General features: G+C 39.7%; 1 protein-coding gene across 3 annotated transcripts in view; it reads left to right on the top strand.

The window, feature by feature from the left end:
* Positions 1–22,159, top strand: part of LOC120531235 (5'-AMP-activated protein kinase subunit gamma-1-like) — a 60,129-nt gene that overhangs the window by 21,963 nt on the left and 16,007 nt on the right. For all 3 annotated transcript variants that reach the window (XM_039756466.1, XM_039756465.1, XM_039756467.1), the window contains exons 6-11: positions 6,340–6,398; positions 6,499–6,544; positions 7,281–7,335; positions 10,845–10,971; positions 11,201–11,366; positions 11,954–11,991. In XM_039756466.1, the coding sequence (XP_039612400.1) occupies positions 6,340–6,398; positions 6,499–6,544; positions 7,281–7,335; positions 10,845–10,971; positions 11,201–11,366; positions 11,954–11,991 (491 nt within the window). The remainder of the gene's footprint in view (positions 1–6,339; positions 6,399–6,498; positions 6,545–7,280; positions 7,336–10,844; positions 10,972–11,200; positions 11,367–11,953; positions 11,992–22,159) is intronic.

The following is a 22,159-nucleotide window of genomic DNA, read 5'->3' on the forward strand; positions in this document are numbered from 1 at the left end:
AATTGGCTAAAACGGAAAACAAACTCACTCAGAATAACCTGAAAGATGTCTGGAATGAACTAGGTATACTTACAACAGGGGTCCTGTTCTAGAAGGGGCTGTGGACAAAGCTAAAGCACTGAACCACTTTTTAATAGATTCTCCCTCAAACTAACACTTTCTTCCAATGACCAATCTCCCCACACCATTCCTACTACATCATCAACTCTAATCATTTCAACTGCAATGTCCAGTGACAAGTTCATCTCTGACCATAAATGTGGATTGTCCATAACTGAAGACCAAGTAAAGTGATAACTGAGGAAGCTACACACAAGAAAAGCTGCTGGACAAGATGGAGTCAGTCCTCAAGTTCTTAGAGCCTGTGCTGGCCAGCCTTATGGTTTCTTTTGACACCTGTTCAGACTGTCCCTAAAGCTTAAGAAAGTGCCACTACTGTGGAAAGCATCCTGCATTGTTCCTGTTCCAAAGAAGGCAGGTGCCTCTTAACCGAGTGACCAGTAGTACTTACATCTCACATCATGAAGACCTTTGAGAGACTGGTCCTGAACTATATGAGTCCTTTTGTGGTAAACCAATGGAACAAACATTGGAGTAAAGGATGCCATTATCTGTCTGCTCCACAAGGCTTATTCTCACCTGGACAAAGCTGGCTACATTGTGAGAATTATGTTGATTTCTCCAATGGCTTTAACAGATGGAAATATATAAATACTTTATTAATCCCAAGGGGAAATTCACATACTCCAGCAGCAGCATACTAATAAAAAACAATATTAAATTAAAGAGTGATAAAAATGCAGGTAAAACAGACAATAACTTTGTATAAATAGATAGATACTTTATTAATCCCAAGGGGAAATTCACATAATCCAGCAGCAGTATACTGATACAAAGAAACAATATTAAATTAAATAATAATAAAAATGAAAAGAATTAAAATAAAATTAATGTTCGCATTTACTCCCCCGGGTGGAATTAAAGAGTCACATAGTGTGGGGGAGGAACGATCTCCTCAGTCTGTCAGTGGAGCAGGACAGTGATAAAAGTCTGTCACTGAAGCTACTCCTCTGTCTGGAGATGACACTGTTAAGTGGATGCAGTGGATTATTCATGATTGACAGGAGTTTGCTTAGTGCCCGTCGCTCTGCCACAGATGTTAAACTGTCCAACTTTAATCCTACAATGGAGCCTGCCTTCTTAACAAGTTTGTCCAGGCGTGAGGCGTCTTTCATCTTTATTCTGCCACCCCAGCACACCACCGCGTATAAGAGGGCACTCGCCACAACCGTCTGGTAGAACATCTGCAGCATCTTACTGCAGATGTTGAAGGATGCCAACCTTCTCAGAAAGTATAGTCTGCTTTGACCTTTCTTACATAGAGCATCAGTATTGGCAGTCCAGTCCAATTTGTCATCCAGCTGCACTCCCAGATATTTAAAGGTCTGCACCCTCTGCACACAGTCACCTCTGATGATCACAGGGTCCATGAGGGGCCTAGGCCTCCTATATAATGTTAATATTAATGTTAAACCTTAAGGGTTGGAATTGAACAGTCGCATAGTGTGGGGGAGGAACGATCTCCTCAATCTGCCAGTGGAGCAGGACAGTAACAGCAGTCTGTCACTGAAGCTGCGCCTCTGTCTGGAGATGATACTGTTCAGTGGATGCAGTGGATTCTCCATGATTGACAGGAGCCTGATCAGCGCCCGTCGCTTTGGCACGGATGTCAAACTGTCCAGCTCCAAGCCTACAATAGAGCCTGCCTTCCTCACCAGTTTGTCAAGGTGTGAGGCATCCTTCTTCTTTATGCTGTCTCCCCAGCACGCCACCATTGTAGAAAAGGGCACTCGCCACATCCGTCTGATAGAACATCTGCAGCATCTTATTGCAGATGTTGTGGGACGCCAGTCTTCTAAGGAAGTATAGTCTGCTCTGTCCTTTCTTACACAGAGCATCAGTATTGGCAGTCCAGTCCAATTTATCATCCAGCTGCACTCCTAGGTATTTTATAGGTCTGCACAGTCACCTCTGATAATCGCGGGGTCCAGGAGGGGCTTGGGTCTTTTAAAATCTACCACCAGCTCCTTGGTTTTGCTGGTGTTCAGGTGTAAGTGGTTTGAGTCGCACCATTTAACAAAGTCCTTGATTAGGTTCCTATACTCCTCCTCCTGCCCAATCCTGATGCAGCCCACGATAGCAGTGTCATCAGCGAACTTTTGCACGTGGCAGGACTCCGAGTTGTATTGGAAATTCGATGTATATAGGCTGAATAGGACCAGAGAAAGTACAGTCCCCTGCAGCACTCCTTTGTTGCTGACCTCAATGTCAGACCTGCAGTTCCCGAGATGCACATACTAAGGTCTGTCTGTAAGATAGTCCACGATCCATGCCACCAGGTATGAATCTACTCCCATCTCAGTCAGCTTGTCCCTAAGGAGCAGAGGTTGAATGGTGTTGAAGGCGCTAGAGAAGTCAAGAAACATAATTCTTACAGCACCACTGCCTCTATCTAAGTCGGTGTAGCATATAGATGATGGCATCCTCCACTCCCACATTCTCCTGGTATGCGAACTGCAGAGGGTCGAGGGTATGGCTCCATGGTCTTCATCAAATGTGACAACAGAGCGACAGGCCGGAAGTCATTCAGCTCACTAGGAAGTGATACATTTGGGACTGGGGTGATGCAAGATGTTTTCCAAAGCCTCGGGACTCTCCCCTGTTCCAGGCTCAGGTTGAAGATGCGCTGTAGTGGACTCCCCAGCTCCAGCGCACAGGCCTTTACCAGTCGTGGTGATACTCCATCTGGATCCACTGCTTTGCTGGCACGAAGTCTACTCAGCTCACTGCTCACCTGGGCTGCTGTAATTGTGGGTGGGGGATCACTCTCCTATGCTGGTATCAGCAGAAGGATGGGTGGAGTGTGCAGTACTCCGAGATGAGAGTGGGTTAGGGTGGTTGAACCTATTAAAGAAGTTGTTCATTTGGTTTGCTCTCTCCTCGTCTCTCTCGATGGTGGCACCCCGCTTCGAGCTGCAGCCAGTGAAGTTCTTCATTCCTTCCCACACTTCCTTCATGCTGTTATTCTGCAACTTCTGCTCCAGCTTTCTCCTGTACTGCTCCTTCGCCACCCTGAGCTGGACTCGGAGTTCCTTCTACACGCGCTTGAGCTCATGCTGATCACCACTTTTAAAATTCCTTTTCTTCTGGTTCAAAAGGCCCTTGATGTCACTTGTAATCCATGGCTTGTTGTTTGTATAGCAGCGTACTGTTCTTACTGGAACTACAATGTCCATACAGAAGTTGATGTAGTCAGTAGTGCAGTCAACAACCTCCTCAATGTTCTCACTATATGATCCCTGCAGGATATCCAAGTCCATAGTTCCAAAGCAGTCTCTCAGAGCCTGCTCTGCCTCAAGGGACCACTTCCTGAGTGAGCATGTGGTTGTAGGTAGCACCTTCACTGTTGGTTTGTAGTGAGGCTGAAGCAGGACTAGGTTATGATCTGCTTTCCCAAGCGCAGGCAGCGGGGTGGCGCTGTATGCATCTTTAACGTTTGCATACAGTAGGTCAATAGTCCTATTTCCCCGGGTGTTACAATCCACATACTGGGGGAAGGCAGGTAATGTTTTGTCCAGCGTCACATGGTTAAAGTCTTCATCAATTAACACAAGCACCTCAGGGTGCTGTGTTTGTAACTTAGCAACATTGGAATGGATGATGTCACCTGCTATCTCCATGTCCGCCCGAGGAGGGATGTAAACAATAACAACAATGACATGTCCAAACTCTCTGGGCAAGTAATAGGGATGCAGACTTATGGCCAGCAGTTCGATGTCCCTGCAGCAAGTGGAGTTTTTAACATTTACATGTCCAGAGTTGCACCACCTTGTATTTACATAGAGAGCGAGTCCTCCTCCTTTCCGCTTCCCGCAGGTATTTGCGTCTCTGTCCGCTCTAACTGTGCTAAAACTGGGTAGCTCCACGTTAGCATTTGGGATGGTAGTTGTTAGCCACGTTTCACAAAAACACAACAAACTGCATTCTCTATAGGTCCTGACATATACTGTCCAGTATATAATACTGTCCAGCCATCCCTGTTAAGGGGCAAGCTCAGAGACACACATGTGGGTGGATTAGTCTATGGTGTCCTAGGTAATGGACTATCTGTTGGGCGGATCGCAGTTTGTTAGACTCAAGGACTGTGTTTCTGATGTGGATGTGAACAATGCTAGAGCACCACAAGGAGCAGTCCTGTCACTATTTCTCCTGACTCTGTACAACTCAGACTAGAAATATAACACCAGGCCATCTCAGATGATTCTGCACTTATAGGGTGTATTGATAAGGGGGATGAGATGGAGTAGAGGAGTCAAATGGAGAACTTTTTCTTGATGCAATCAGATAATTGTCTGCACCTTAACATTAGCAAAGCTAAGTAACTGGTTATTGACTTTCACCGCACCAAGGAACCTCTATGTTGGGTCACTATTCAAGGGATGAATGTAGAGGTGGGTCCACTCCTACAAGTACTTGGGAGACCACATTAATGACAGGTTTCACTGGTCTTAGAAGACACAGGAACTACAAAGTCTCCTAAGGAAAAAGAGCCTGTGTTCCTTTAACATGTGAAGTGGCATCCTTCACATCTTCTGTAACTATGGTGGCCAGTGAGATTTTCTATTCTGTGGTGCACTGGACTGGTAACAGTACTCTCCGGAGAAGCCCACTGAATCAACAGACTAATTAAAAGGGCAAACTCAGTTATAGGACCCTATCTGGACCCCCATGGAGGTCATAGCAAAGGAAAGAACTGAAACAAAACTGAGTGCCATTATAAACGATGTTACAAATCCTTTCTCCGATGCACTAACATGGAGGACTTTCAGCCAACGAATGATTCACCATAAGTGTGTTAAACACTACTGGGGCTCCTTTATACTTACAGCAGTACACCTGTATAATGCCTCACTGGGACTGTGACAGCCACGTCAGAAGTTTTCTTTCTTAAATCATCTTTCTTTTTTGTTATTCTGGTGTGTGTTTGACAACTTTGTGTATTCACTGTGTGTTTATCTACTGATTTCATCTGCTCTGTAAAAACAAAGTTTCTCACAGCAGACAAATATAATTCTGTCTATCTGTTAAAAATGGGAAGAACACTTACATTTACTTGTGTTTTTGATGCTTTAGTGCTCCTAATATGAGATAATTTAGAAGTTTTAAGTCTGCTTTCTCAACTTTTACTCAATCATGGCTGTTGGATACTTCATACATTGTTTTCTTCAATTGTATTGGTCTTGATGCTTTGTTTTTATTTTTTTGTTTTGTCTTCTTTATCTAATCTGCTGTAACAGGCTGCTGTATATTGGCAGAGTGGTGGCTCCGAGTCTAAGTATGTGTACTAATGTGTCAAGTTTTGCCAGTTCAAATCCCATTACTGTCAGAAGGGATCCTAGTCTGTTGGGTCCTTGTGCAATACCCTTAACTTGAAAATTTCTTCAAGGGCACTGTACAATGGCTGACCATGTGCTCTGCACTCCAAAGATCATGCAAAAAGACAAATAAATGAAAGAAAATCAAATGTGTCAGCACAGTGGAGCAGTGGCTTGCAGTAGCAGATCCCATCTCTGATGACAAGCAGTGTGCCATAGCTAACAGACAGCCGCTTCCTATTTGCTAACCCTGCTGTCATCTAAAGGACTAATGAAAATGTGCTCCTTCATTGAGGAGTGGTCCTCAAGTCTCAACAACAGCATTTATTTACATAGCATGTTTTCATACAAATAATGTAGATCAAAGTGTTTTACAGGATGAAGAAGGAAAAAAGATAAAAATCTAAAAATAAAATTATAAAAATCTAAAAATAAAATTGAGAAATACTAATTAACAAAGAATAAAGTAAGGTCCAATGGCTAGGGAGGACAGAAAAAAAAAAATTTGCATATGGAATTTGTGAGACCACCCAGCCCCCACTAGGCATTCTACCTAACATATATGATCGAGCTCTTGGGTCTTTTATCTAGGGTATGCCTCCATGGAGTGCATATCACTATTTAATTTAATCCATTCTGCAACATGCTCTCCTTCTCTCCTATTGCTTTACGGGCCAGAAACCCACCGCTAGTGTTCCAGTCACATTCTATGGACAGATCCTCAGCTGATACTTTCTATTAGAATTCAGTGTCTCTTTAATGTTTCTAATACACCTGCAGTTAAGACTTCTGGCTACTGTAGCTACAAGTATGAAAAAAGTCCCACATACAGTAGCCCATAATAAGTGGCTCATAATATTGCAACTTTAACTCTTTGTGTATATTTGTGATTTTTTTAATTCAGGCATGCTGACAATCACGGACTTCATCAACATTCTCCACAGATACTACAAATCTCCCATGGTAAGTCATATTTTACTGCAAGCTTGATACATCTAAGTTTCTGATCCAGCAAAGACTTTGTATAGATTTGCTTATTTATTTTTCTGTCTGCTTTGTCAAGGTACAAATATATGAGCTGGAGGAGCACAAGATTGAGACATGGAGAGGTCAGATACCTTTTATTACACTTAAGCTTATATTGCAAGACAGTTGGCATATTTCAGGTGCAACTTTAATAAATGGAAGCAATAAAGAACTGCACACAAGAAATATAAACGTACAGGCCAATCAGCCTTTTACAATGCCGCCTGCCAGAGAGTTTTGGACTTTTCATGCAGCATTCTTTGTTGAAGCTGAGTATGGGAGACAGGCGAAAGATCCTCATTTGCTATACTACTCCATGCTGACAGACAATGAAATAGTTATTTCATACAGTTTGAAATATACAGAGGGCTGTTTTTTTTAATATATAAATTGCTTCAAAGTTAAAGGTGGGAAGCCATCTTTCTATAAATTTTCCCATTTTACAAAGCAGTGCCTGGTGTGGACAAACTGAAGTGATGGGTTATACTCTACACTAGCAGAGATGAAGCTGGCAAATGGCACCAAGCAAATGATCTCTTGTTTTCACACCTTGTCTTGTAGTTAAGTGTATATTATCCTATTCTTAAAATTTCAATTTTTTAATATCTTGCAGCAGTCCATTCACTTATCCCTTGTTTCATAAATCTGCCTGTTGATCTAATCATAAATTGTTTCAACTATTCTCAGCAACTAATTTAGTTGTTCCTTTCACCCTTTTGAGGTTCTCTGGCACATATGAGTGGTTGCACTGCTTTGAAGACTTGATACAGTGTATATTACCATGCAAATAAATGATGATTTCTCCTTATGCTCTTCCAGAGGTTTACCTGCATTACTCGCTGTCCTCTCTTGTCAGTATTACCCCAAGCTGCAGGTAGGTATTCTAAATAAATAATGCCAAATATTAAGCTGGACAAAGCCAAGGTGTTCTTCATTTGGAGATAAAGGTCTTCTGTTGCAGAAAATGGAGACAAAGAAGCTCTTTAAATATGAATGTAATATCTCAAGTCTCAGATATTAGCAATTTATGAAGAGAGGAGTTATCCAAATGTAGGAATGTAAAAATGATGTACTCGAAATCACATTTTATTAAAAACATCTTGCACCACAGAAAACACAAAATAATATTTTTACTCTAGAAAGTTGGAATCAAATTTGACCACAGGCATGCATTTTTTTGAAATCACGATCAATAGATTATTATTACAGTAGAAGTTAAAAGGAGTCACAATCACTGAGTGGTGGTCACTGCTGCCTTACAGCTCCTAGATGTCAGCTTCTGGCTCCATCACAGTCACTGCCTGTCTTGATGGTGTTCTGTCTACTAGTGTTTGCATGTGCTGTTTTAACAAAGTATACATTTCTTATTTAGAAGCAATGTATCTCATATTATTTTTTCTGGCATTGTGTATGCAAAATTATTTTGCTTAATTTAAGAGAGTTGGTCTCGAGTGATCTGATTTGGATATTAAGTCTCATTCCAAGTATGAGAGGAGAGTTTGTTGGCTGTAATGAAGAGCAGACCAGGGTGTGAGCTCTTATTTTAAGAAACCAAACCTTTGCAGGCAGCGCTGCTGCATTGCAGTAAGGAGACCTTGGTTCGCTTCCCGGGTCCTCCCTGTGTGGAGTTTGCATGTTCTCCCCGTGTCTATGTGGGTTTCCTCCGGGTGCTCCGGTTTCCTCCCACAGTCCAAAGATATGCAGGTTAGGTGCATTGGTGATCCTAAATTGTCCCTGTTGTGTGCTTGGTGTGTGTGCGTGTCCTGCGGTGGGCTGGCGCCAGGCCCAGGGTTTGTTCCTGCCTTGCACCCTGTGTTGGCTGGGATTGGCTCCAGCAGACCCCCGTGACCCTGTGTTAGGATATGGTGGGTTGGAAAATGACTGACTGACCTTTTGTAGGCTGTTTTATATGATTTAGAATTCATACACTTCAGATATTTTATTTGTTAAACTAGATGTTTGTACTGAATCAAAGGCACTTTCACCAAGTAAAAATTTCTTGCTGCACTGGCAGATAACTTAAAGCATTTGTTTCGTAAAAATAGTTTTTTCTTAGAGGCATTCTTTGCATATGGAATTCCATTTGTGCCAAAATGAAATAAATAAAATGGCAATTATAAAATCAATAATTGCTTCCAAAAGTACAGCGAGTTATATAAATGAGTTAATAAATTGTGAAACAAACACCTAAAGAAAACCCATTTAAATGTTAGGAAAAGTCATTTAACTAAATTATTTTATTACTATTTCAGGTTTTCTTTTACAATAGACATAATTTTAAAGACCATTTTCATTTCACAATGCGACTTTTCCAATCGGCACCTTTCAGAATGGCTCTTTTCATGATGGTTTCATCACTTGTCAATCAAGACCAACAGGTGGAACCTTTTTCTATTGGCTAATCCTTTGCTATCAATTACTTTTGCCTGGTGTAGTAAATCCTAAAAAATCAGGAAAAGTAATCGGCAGCAAAGGATCACAATGTGACTTTTCCCAACATCACATTTCCAAACGGCTATTTTCTTTATTTCCCAGTGCCTCTTTTCATGATGGTTTTGCCATTTGTCAATCAAGACGAGGGCCACCTGCTTAGCCTGTTGTTATTGGTTATTCCTTTGCTTCTGAAAACTTTTTCCTGATTTTCTATACCAGGCAAAAGCAATTGACACCACAGGATTAGCCAACAGAAAAAGGTTTCGCCCATTGGTCTTGATTAAGAAGTGACAAAACCATCAGGAAAAGAACCATACAAAAATGTGCTGGTCGGAAAAGTCGCATTGTAAAATAAAAATGGTCTTTAAAGATAAGGCCATTGTGAAATGAAACTTGTCTCTCTATTATAATAAAAAAAATCCTGGGACATAACAAGACGTAACTTTTTCAGAGAGATACTTTCACATTCTGCAAGACAAGACTTTGTGCCAAGAGATTCAACCATGGTCGGGGCCGGAAATAAAAGACAAAGAGTAGATGACAAAGTGTAACGTTGTAAAGAATTAAAAAATGTAAGCGCAATATACATGCAGAGCAGGTTAGAGATAATGAAAGTACTACAATTCGAAAGTCTCAAAAAATGATAATAAAGATCGCATTAGCACAAACAAACAAACAAACGGAAATTATTACTCAGTGAAATAACGGAACAGTGAAAACAGATCAGATATATTGTTCGGATTTAAACTTTAAGTCGGGGACTTGTAAATCGTTTAATGCATGTTGCCATCAGGGAAAAGTAGTGGTTCATCCCAGTGATGAGGCGTATCCACGAGAATTTAAAGATTTGTTTGGTGAAAGTGAAATCCACATACGCGAGCAGCAGAGACGCGTAGTGGCTGGTGCATAGTGCATGCCAGAGGGGTTGGCGACCAAAGCGAGCAGGAGGCAAAGCACCCTAGTAATAATAAATTTTTTTTGCATTTCATAATAGATGACTTTTCATAACAATTAGATAACTTAATTATGTTTTTTTTTTACAGTTTATTAACTCATTTAAATATATATTGTTGTTGTTTCATTTCTTTTGTCCAATCCTGCACTACATTAACTCTGTCTCCCCAGCATAAACCTATATTGGACAAAGCTGGTAGATAGGGGGACACTCTTTGCTCTACCCAATCCTGGATGAGCCCCTTTCTTTTGATTGATTTGGCAGCCCCCTTCTCCCTGTAACTCCATAAGTGGGGTTGAAAGGCGGGTGAATGACTGTATCAGTAATGGAAAGCATTAAAAAATGTGTAGTAACCTAGAAACAGAAACACTGAGAAGAGTATGAGTTGCTATACTCTTCTGATATAGGTAATAGTTTAGTGAAAGTCTGCTTATCTTTTTATTTTTTCACAACTGGAGCACAAGTAGGTTAAGTGATCTGCTCACTGATCTGGTTACTTTTGTGGTGGGAAGTCCAAAATTTTAATTCCAGTGCATCACTAAATGCGGTCCTTCTGCCTTTCTTTGAGAGCTGCTGTCAAGTGAAAGCACAAGCCCAGTCATGTATTTGCTTGACTGATCGCTGATGATGAAGCACTTCACTGCCTGGTGTTGACTGAGTTGGGCATGGCACTGAACACACCTTCTCCGTGTTGTGCCCGAATATTTATTTTTCCTTTGTAATCACATCACTTATCCACACCATTTGCTGTTCATCTCCACCTGAGGTATACCAAGGTTTTATTGGTGCGTTTTAGGTGGATAACAATCCTGAAATGATTGCATGAAGAAGTCTGATTCTTAGTGGTTCCTACCCACTGCCAAAAGTTAAAACATTTAAGAGGAATGGTGTCTAACACTGATTACTGGTGAATACCATTGCATGTTTGGAGTCTTCCATGTTGGTGTAAATATTCAACAACTCTCTTGATGTCTCTTGTCTTATTTTTCTCCTAGCTTGTTTGATGCCGTCTATTCGTTAATTAAAAATAAGATTCATCGGCTACCTGTTATTGATCCTGATTCTGGAAATGTCCTCTATATTCTTACACACAAGCGCATCTTGAAGTTTCTGCACATTTTTGTGAGTAGTTTTCAGCAGCCATGAGTGACACCACACCATACCCTACCTAATAGTGGCATCTTATCTGCTTGCTGCTTATGAATTTATATCTCATCTAAAGTCATAATAAACCAGTGAAATGGTACCTTGTGATAATCAGTGAGCATGCCGGGGTGGACATATTCTGAAAAGTGGGCTCCTCATTAGTAAAGCACATTCAAGAGCCTCTCATCCCTGTCATTTCTTTCAGGGTTCACTGATTCCAAAACCGCGGTTTCTTCAGAAGACAATAAATGATCTTGGGATTGGGACCTTTCAAAATGTGGCCACTGTACAGGAGAATGCCACTGTGTATGAAGCGCTGTCTATTTTCGTGGAAAGGCGGGTATCTGCTCTACCAGTTGTCAATGAAGAAGGTACAGGCCAGTCAGGCATGCTTGTTGACCCACAGATCATTTGAGATTAAAAGCAGCTCCACACAAGCAGTAGCCTGTCAGATCTGATTGTTGCAAATGCCATTTTATGCACAAGCCTTGGCTTAATACAACAAAATACAATGCTTTTAAATTGTTAATGCATAACTAGTTAGGCATACCATTGGAAAAATACATGAAATCCAAACAGATACCTGAGGCACAGTAGGCAGTGTTGCCATCTCGGTTTAATTCCCTGCTAGCTATCCTACTGTGCGAAGTTTGCATGTTCTCCTTGTGTTCATATGAGTGTCATCCTACAGTCTATACACAAGCTACTGTGTACTGTAAATGGATTCAGCTTATCCTGCAATGGTATGACTTATGTCTACCATCCACTGATTCCACAAGAGACACAGACTCTATGAACCACCCGAAAACTGCATTGATGGAGATGTCATAGACAGAGCTACCTGCTCCATCTGCCCTGTTAACAAACCTGGCTGTGGTCTGAGCTTGCTTTTGGACTGTAAATACTTGCCTGTCCCTGTTGTCCTATATTTAGTAACGTGGTGTATTTTTCATTTCAGGTAGAGTCGTGGGCTTGTATTCCAGGTTTGATGTCATTGTAAGTAAAGCAGTTCTTATTCATTTGATTTTGTTTTATTTCTATTTGCCAAGCCAAAATGGGCAAAATAATAAAGATAACAAGAAACTGCATGAAAGCTATAATGGAGGATTAGGAAATACTAATTTACTTATTGGTTGTACATTTTTATTTAACGAGAATACCAAGCCATTAATGCACTATAATGTGAACTTTGTTCATTTTTGTCTTTGTTTCAATTGGTTACATTTTTACCATTTTGGATATCATTTCTGGGCGTATGCATATTTTTATAACTGTTATTTTCTTTTCTTATGCATTTATTAATTTAGCTCTTGTAATAATTTCATTTCAAATTCAAATTGATGTTTTGTCTAATACACTGCTCTTACTGTCTCTTGTAGAATTAGAAACCTTCTAATTCTTCTTGTTAATTGTATAAATACATAATATCTGCTTGTAAGTTTGTGTTTATAATCATTATATTCATCATTCCTTGCTGGTGTTTTTTTGTTTTTAAGTGTGTTTATTTATTGTAAGAATGTGTGTTTGTCATATTAGTGGTAAAGTGGAGACTGGACAATATCAAAGAGTTGGGGCACCACCATGGTGACCCCGTATAATTAAAGTAGTTGAAAGCACAAAATACATGTAAAAAGTTGCGGATGCCTCTTTTCTGACTGTCGCTACTCAATTTGGACCGGAAACCTGATTAGGACAATGCATGCTCTAGATCGTTTTTAAGTAAGTCTAAAATGAATTACACTGTGTGCACAATTATTAGGCAAGTGAGTATTTTGACCATATCATCATTTTTAATGCGTATATTCCAACTCCAAGCTGTATTAACTTGAATGCTTATTGGATTTAAGCACGTCAGGTGATGTGTATTTGTGTAATGAGGGAGGGTGTGGCCTAAGGAGATCAACACCCTATATCAAGGTGTGCAGAATTATTAGGCAGCTAGTTTTCCTCGGGCAAAATGGGCCAAAAAAGAGATTTAACTGACTCTGAAAAGTCAAAAATTGTAAAAAGTCTTTCAGAGGGATGCAGCACTTTTGGAATTGCTAAGATATTGGTGTGTGATCACAGAACCATCAAACATTTTGTTGCAAATAGTCAACAGGGTCGCAAGAAACGTTGTGAGAACAAAAGACGCAAATTAGCTGCCAAAGATTTGAGAAGAATCAAGCGTGAAGCTACCAGGAACCCATTATCCTCCAGTACTTTCATATTCCAGAGCTGCAACCTACCTGGAGTGCCCAGAAGTACAAGGTGTTCAGTGCTCAAAGACATGGCCAAGGTAAGGAGGGCTGAAACCCAACCACCACTGAACAAGAAACATAAGTTGAAACGTCAAAACTGGGCCAAGAAATATCTGAAGACAGATTTTTTCAAAGGTTTTATGGACCGATGAGATGAGAGTGACTCTTGATGGACCAGATGGATGGACCTGTGGATCAGTAATGGGCACAGAGCTCCACTCCAACATGGAGGTGGGGTACTGGTATGAGCTGGTATTTTTAAAGATGAGCTAGTTGGACCTTTTTGCATTGAAGATGAACTCAAAATCAACTCCCAAACCTACTGCCAGTTTTTCGAAGACACTTTCTTCAAACAGTGATACAGGAAAAAGACCATGATTTTTATGTAGGCCAATGCTCCATCACTTGCATCGAAGTTCTCCACTGCGTGGCCAGCCAGTAAAGGCCTTAAAGATGAAGGAATAATGACATGGCCCCTTCCTCATCTGACCTAAACCCTATCGAGAACTTGTGGGCACTTCTTAAATGCTAGATTTACGGGGGAGAAAAACAATACACCTCTCTGAAGAGTGTCTGGGAGGCTGTAGTCACTGCTCCACAAAAGCTGATCGTCAACAGATCAAGAAACTGACAGACTCCATGAATGGAAAGGCTTATGACTGTTATTGGAAAGAAGGGTGGCTATATTGGTCATTGATTGATTGATTTTTTTTGAAATGTCAGAGATGTTTATTTGTAAATTTTGAGGTGTTTGTTTATTATTCTCACTATAACAGATGAAAATAAACAAGTGAGATGGGAAAATTTTCATTTTTCCTTTAGTTGCATAATAAATCTGCACACTAATAGTTGCCTAATAATTGTGCGCACATATGTATTCCCCTGATGATGTTCACACTCACATTTCCGTTGTGAAACATTCAGGTTTCAGGTTTATTAACATTTTGGATTGACTAATAGCACTGTGTTTGTTCCATATTAAAATTAATCCTCAAAAATACAACTTGCCTAATAATTCTGCACTCCCTGTATTTTAATAATGTAATTATAATTCTATTCATATAAGTTTTTTGTACATGAGGTAATGTTTGGAAATTGTTTTGTGGCAATAAAGAAGTAGTTTGGTTTGTGTGTCTTCCTAACTGAACGAGACTGCTTATCTTTTCTCTTGGCAGATAATGAGAATATAATAACAGAACTGGTACTCTGCATTTTTTCATTTGCATGTGGATTGTTCAGGTTGTGTGTTTAATGATATGTTAACTTTTTAAATAGTGAAAATATTTGTCTAGTTCTAGATTCAATCTTTTGATAAACAACAGAGAAGTAAATAGTGGTTACTTAAAAAAAAAAACAAAAAAAAAACATATATTTGGTTAACTTGAATGATGTATGGTGTGGCACCAACAAGGGTGTGCCAACCTCCCTACCCGACACAAACAGACGCAGAAAGCACAAGCACAATACCACACAAATTCTTTTTCTTTCTTCTTCTGCTCCTCCTCCTCCTCTTTACTCCTTCTGGCAAGCTTTATCTCCTGACTCTCGCTCCTGGAGTAGCGGTTTCTGGCTCCTTTTATAACGCAGTGCTCCAGGTGGTTGATGACCTTCTTCTCGCAGCACTTCCAGGTGTGGCAGAACAACTTCCCATGAGGGCTCAGCAGCTGCAGCAGCACCCCCTGGCGGCGCCCATGAATCCCAACAGGGCTGCACCAAACTCCAATTCTCTTGTATCCCTGTAGGAGTCCTAGGCACTGCTGCAACCCAAGGGGGCTGCCATCTAGCACTCTGGGGGAGGTAACGCTCTGGCCATGCTTGCCCCCCTAGTCCTCCCAGTGTGGAGGTGTCCCAGCCGGGCAAATGCCCTGGCCGACCTCCACAGTAATTAAAATTTAATAAAATTATAATAAAAAAAAAATCAATAGTTTGAAGTTGTAAATACATGTTGTAAAAGAATTTTTTAAAACGATAATGAAAATTACATACCTTTTCTGTGGATATGTTGTCCAAATCAGGTTTCTGGTCCAAATCAGGTAGTAAAACAGACAAAAGCTCAAAATGGGAATAATTTCAAAATTACCATCCAGGAGTGTGGAAAACGGAAGTTACATCAGTGGTGGAGTGGCCATCTCTCTTCGGTTCTGCACAGGGCAGAAGGGAGTACACTTCATTTTACTAATTTTTAATTGGCCTAGATTGGACTAGACATAACACTGCACACACTTTTTTCCATGTTGTGTCCAAATGTTTTTTGACCACAGTGCCAAACCCCTGGTTTGGAGGGTAATTATCATTACCATCACCAGAAACTTTAAGCTGGTTCGCATGCGTGTGACAAGGTGTTATGAATTGCAGGTGTGGGCTGAATTTAACATTTAGACACTGGGGGTTCCAGCTGAACCAAAAAAAAACTGCATTATTATATTGCTGCTACATATTTACATCACATTTCATGTCAAATATTCATAATGTAAATTTACAATACGAAGCAGGTCTCATGTATACACTTACAAATTTTTAGTTTATTTATAAAGCATATTTAAAACAACCAATGTAGACCACAGTGCTGTATATTAAAATATATAAGGTGAAAAGAACCACATTCTAATACAGGATAAAGTTAAACAAAACACAGAAAAAATATTAAAGGAACCAATGTTAATGAAAAGTTAAAGAGAAAAGATGCGTATTCAACCTAGAATTAAAAATGGCCATAGTTGTTGTAGACCTGACAGGAACAGGTAGTTTTTTCCAAAGCCTAGGACCGACGGTTACAAAAGCAGGCTCACTTTTAAGTGTTAGTCAAGCCCTCAGCACCTCTAAGAGCATCTGATCAGAGGTCCTAATTTGGTGACTTGGAATGTAAAGGTGTAAAACTTCAGAGAGACAGGAAGGCACTAACCCCTTTAGGTACTTGAAAACAAACAATAGCACCTTAAAATCACCTCCGTAATGGACCAAAAACTAATGAAGGGAGACTGGAGCAAAAGAAATCTGGTCACATTTATGTGTGCCTGCCAGTTTGGACCACTTGTAGCTGAGAAAGGGATTGCTGGGTAAATCTAATGTACAATTAGTTGCAGTAGTCCAATAATCAAAATAAATGAATGACTCACTTTTTCAAGATCAGCAACGGATAAAAAGGACTTGATCTTAGCTATTACATGTAGTTGGAAAAAACAGGCTTTAACTGCAGAATTTATATGTTTATCCAGCTCGAGGTTACTATTAAGTATCATGCCTGAGTCCATAGCACAGCGTTTAATGTACTGTGGTAGTGGACCAAGATTACAATCGTAGACACTGTGGAGGTCAGAGAACCCAAACATCACAATCTCTGTTTTCTTTACATTAAAATCAAGAAAATTTACTGACATCCAGGAGCTGATGTCTTCCACACTTCAGTAAGGACGTAAGGTAAAAATGTAAGTAAATTTGCATGTAATCAGCATTATAGTGGAAAAAGATACCATATTTTTTAAAGACAGACTTTAAGATAATAACATAGGGCCCAGATAAGATTCTTGGGGGATTCTTCAAGTGAAATGGGCAGAAAAGAAGGAGCAGTCCCCAAGGCATACAGAGAAACTTGTCCGGTACGACCTGAACCAAGCAAGAGCAGCACCTTGAAAGCCAATACCTTGCTCAAAATGGGCAATAAGGATGTCATAGTTCCTGAAAGTTGCAGAAATGTCTAAGAGCATGAGAAGTGCAGAATCTACAGAATCATTTATTAATAAGACGCCATTAATAATCTTCCAAAGAGCGGATTCAGTTATGTGGTGAACTTTAAAGCCAGACTGGAGTATTTCATCAATACCATTTCTCTCCAAAAAGAGAGTTACATAAGAACATATTTCTCCAAGATCTTTGCAAGAAATGGAAATGTAGATATAAACGTAAAGTTTAAAGGAACTCTGGGATCCAGATTTGACTTTTTATGAATTATAATAGTGTCCAAATAAAGTTAGCAATATTTCAATGACAGAAGCTTGTTAGGTCTATTTATTTTAATTGTGACAAAATAAGCAGTTTCTTATTTTTAACATAGCATAGCATAACATTTGGGGGGGCGACTTATTTAACTGATTTGAAGGCTGGAGGGATTTCTTCAGATTTGCTCAGACCTCCATGCTTCTGTTTGTAAAATAAGAAAATGCTGTAGACAAAATACACAGATTGAAATAACCTTTTACAAGATAAATCTAAAACTGTAAACTAATCTGTAATTGAAATTGTACATATTATTTCTCTATTTGAAAGGTAGGCAATGTGCAAAAGGCAGTTGCTTTGAACAGAACAGATTATAATATTAGTCATCCATCTAATCTTTAAACCCACTTATCCAGAGCAGGGGGCATCTGCAGCCTATCCAAGCAAGCAATGAGCACAGGCAGCAACAAACACACACACACACACACACACACACACACACACACACACACACCAAGTGATAATTTATAGCATTGCCAGTTCATCTAACCTGCTTGTCTTGGGGCTGTAGGAGGAAACTGGAGCAAACACACGTGGACCCACATGCAAGGTCCACGCTGGAAGGTGTGGCCCCTAGACTCTTTACTATGAGGCAGCAGCACTATCGCTGCATCACCATGCTCATAATCCATTAATTGTTAACTGTGGCCTTAAAGAATTAAGGAAAAAAACACCCTTTATTTGGAAATATTTTAGTAACATAGTGCATTTATTGCGGGTGGGGGAGGTCTTTGTTTCATGTTTTTGGCCTAATCATTCATGTACAGCTGACTGTTTGTTGCCTTCCAAAGTAAAATGCAATGCATACACTAGCTACAAGAGCATCCATTTTGTCTGTTTTAATACCATGAGTCATCTCTCAAATGTGATGTTTTTTGTTGTTGGTGATGCAGATGACTTGTGCACAAATGTATCAATGTACACATGCATGCCGTTTCAGTTTACAGGTGTGCTCGCATTACAGTTAAACACAGGTGTAGTATCGTAATATTTCCCTCTACTTACCCTTAACCTGTTTTCCCAAGGGTAAGGGTACTTGTCAAGTTCGTTACCGGATTGGTCTACTGTTGCACTTTAAGATTAACACACACATACATAGATAGACGCATACTCACAGATACTCAACAGTGCCCTATGAATGACACACACACAGCTGATTAACCTCTAGCACTTTAAACCACACAAGTGCTTTAGAAATAACACAGCCTGTAACTATCTCAGCACTTCAAGAGACTTGCTTATTATCGGCACGAACAACATACAATGTTTTAATGATATCTCAGACCTAAATATTACTTTTGATCTACGAGAATACATTTAAACATTCAAAGACTCAGCATCCCTGATTATAGGCCATTTATCAGCCAAGAATGCCTTACTTTACATACTGTTCCCTACTATTGGGTGGAGCTCACACTGTCCGCCTTAATAAACCTCACCGCACAGAATGTATGTCAAACCTCCAGCCTGCACCAGTTGCTCAAAGAAATCTAACTTATTACTTCAATCACTCTATAGACATTAAGGCATAACATAGACATTTAAAAGCAGCATGGCATTTATTACAGGAATAATAATACCACCATTGGAACAAAGAATAATAGAAAATAGGACTGATAGAAAAGTCTGGATATATATAGCCTTTTAGAAAAAGTTTATGAAAAAGTAAAGATGACAAGGAGGAATGTCACAGGCGGCTTGTGATCTAGCACTTGTAGCTGTTCATGTTGCTTTTCTGACGATCAGATGGAAACGGCTTCACATTGATGTCGCTCTGTTCTCTTCTGACATCTTCGTCTTAGGTCACAATCTCTATTTTCTAAAAGACCCATTACTTAACACCCTCTAGTGTTACCACCTTCTAGTAGTAACCATCTGGTCAATCCAGATCAAGCCCTTTGCTGAACCTGTGGCAGCCTGGCAGCACCACAACAAGACTATGGTGTCTTGTGTCTTGCTGATAAACTGGTGTTGTCGCCGTGGAAACTGTTTACAGCCTGCATTATCAAAGGACAAACCTGTATTGGAAGATTTATTGTTCTGTCCACCCTTTTAAAACCCTGTTTAGCTTTTGGGATTCAATTTGTTTTGTGTATTACTCACGTTTTAAGAAACAAAGGATAAAAAATACACTTGATCTCAGGAGACCTGCAAACACTTATTAACAGTGTTGAATGTGAATTATAATTTTGTAACAATGCACCAAATATACCGTAGGTAAGTATCAAGTCAGCAGAGACTAGTCTTTTGTGCAGCATAAAACAGTGGTGAGAAAAGAAAAAGCTCAATGAAAGCACAAAACGTTACCAAAAGTATTCACTCCCTTGGAAGTTTTAATATTTTATTATCGTACATTTTTGAGTCGCTTTTTTGATACTGATCAACAGAAAAAGACTCTTTAATATCTAATGAGTATGCTCCAGTTCTCCTGTCTAGTTTTCTTTTAGTTATAAATGTGCACGTTACAAGCTTCTTTTTGTCCATACACAATCTGACCCCTGGACTCTGACTCGGCCACTCCAGGACATTACCATTGTTGTTCTTTAGCCATTCCTATTTAGAGTTGGCTTTATGCTTGGGTTTATTGTCTTTCTAGATTACTAATCTTCTCCCAAGGTGCAGGTTTCTTGCAGACTGCATCAGGTTTTCCTCCTATAGTTCCCTGTATTTTACTGAATTCGTTTTGCCATCTACCCTCACAAGCCTTTCACATCCTGCTACAGAGAAGCATCGTCACATCATGATGTCATCACCACCAAACTTCACAGTGAGGAAGTTGTGTTTCTGATAATGTGCAGTGTTTGGTTATGCCAAACATGGGGTCTAGTCGGATGTCCAAAAAGCTCAATTTTGGTCTCCTCATTCCACTGAACCCTTTTACAGCTGATTTCAGAGTCTCCCATGTGCCTTTATGTGTTTTTTAACAGTGGCTTTCTCTTTGTCGCTGTTCTATAAAGCTGCGACTGGTGAAGCACAGTTGTTTGCACAGTCTCGCCTGTCTTCCCTACAGTAGCTTGTATTTCTTTCAAAATTCTCAGACATCTCTTAGTGGAATTGTGGAAAATACCCCATAAATAAAGAATAGTCAAGAGTCACCATTAGTAATGAAATCCAAGATGGACATCTTTTATTACAACATGGTTAATGGAATCAGCCAAGTACACTTTATTGGTTCAGTGAAGCCAACTGACCAAAATGAAAAAACAGTGGCCTTAAATAAAGTAGGCTCATTTGCCTAACGCAATTTAAGAAGCATTTTGTTTTCCACCAATTGTAATATAGATAAGTGGCATATTTTTATAACACCTGTGCTTTAATATTCGGTGCCAAAAAATTAAACATTATTAAAATCTTTGGCACAAACACATTTACCTATAGAGAAGGTTCTTATTTATAAATTCTTAAAAGTAATATGTATTTTAATTTTACTTATTTCATTGTTACCTTGGTAGCTGTTCAGGACACTTAGGTACCGAATATCCTTGCTTCGCAGGAAAGATACACCCAGAACACTGAAAAATGTACACTATAAAAATAATGCACACAGGGATATCCTTTATGAAATTTTCTGCTAAGGTCTCTCCCTGGGGTGGTCTTGCAGGATCACTCAGTTTTTGTGGATGGCCTGCTCTAGGCAGATTTACACGTGTGCCATGCTCTTTATTTCTTAAGGAGTGACTTAACTGGACAGCAAGGAATATTCAGTGATTTGGCTATTTTACTTCCATCCCATGAATTGTGCTTTTCAATCCTCTTTCCATGGAGTTGATTGAGGTGTTCTTTTGTCTTCATTGTGTAGGTTAGGCCACCATACTGACTCGCCACAAGTGGGACCTTCCAGATCAGGTACATCAATTGGGACTTCAGACAGATGATCTCCTTTGAACTAATCTTGTGGCTTCTAAAACCAATTGGCTACACTAGTAGTGATTTGGGTGTGTCCTATTATGGGGGTGAATACTTATGTGTTCAATTAATTTGTGCTTTATATTTGTAATTCATTTTGCAGTGGTATGTTTTAACTTTGAAATTAAAATCTTTTTTTTTTTTTTTGGTTGGTTAATGTCAAAAAAAGCCTAATTAAATCGACTGTGGTTCAATGTTGTATAACCATAATATGTGAAACAGATCAAGGGAGTGAATACTTTTTATACAGTAGGTCCTGTTATTTTGGGTATTAAGAAAACATCTCTGCCTTACACTTAACATAATCTGTGTGTAACTCATGCCTCCTTGGGAGGTCTTGCTTTTCAGGGAAAATTACCTGGAGCTAGGACTTGACGTCCTTCTGGTTTCTGGAGGTTCTTGAATATACTGCAGAAGTGGCACCCCCATTTTTTGGTTCTATCCCTGACTCTTCACTCCAAACAGGGCCCCCATCTAAATGCAGTCCACTAAATTTGGTTCCCAGTCATAGTTTATTCTTGATTAACTTAATTTTCAACCTTCACTGGCTAAAAGTACCGTATATACTCACGTATGAGTTGGGTCTTGAAACCCCAAAAATCAATCATAAAATCAGACCCTGACTTATACGCCCGTTCAAAAATGCGACGCTTAATTTTTTTTTTTTGCATCTTCTTGCCTTGTCCAATCTCGCATCAGTTTCTCAGATACATTGAATTTTGTTGCAGCATCACAGTTTCCAGTTTCTTTTGCTACTTCAATGACATTTAATTTAAAACCAGCTTCATATTTTCTTCTAATCAAACACTCTATCACAGATAAGGGATGCTGTTATGATAAAGGTGTATGAAGGTGTGAGATACTAAAAACATAAAACAGTGCAAACGTTGCTTCGGAATAGTTTGGGTATTACTGTGTGGTCACATAGGCACAATAGAGAGAGAGAGGTTAGGAGCACATGCTGATACAGCGCATTGTCACACCCACATAGAAAAAAAGGCATTGTGCTCCGTGGTTACTCTCCC

This window comes from Polypterus senegalus, chromosome 6 (genome assembly GCF_016835505.1).
Source record: "Polypterus senegalus isolate Bchr_013 chromosome 6, ASM1683550v1, whole genome shotgun sequence".
Lineage (NCBI taxonomy): Eukaryota > Metazoa > Chordata > Cladistia > Polypteriformes > Polypteridae > Polypterus > Polypterus senegalus.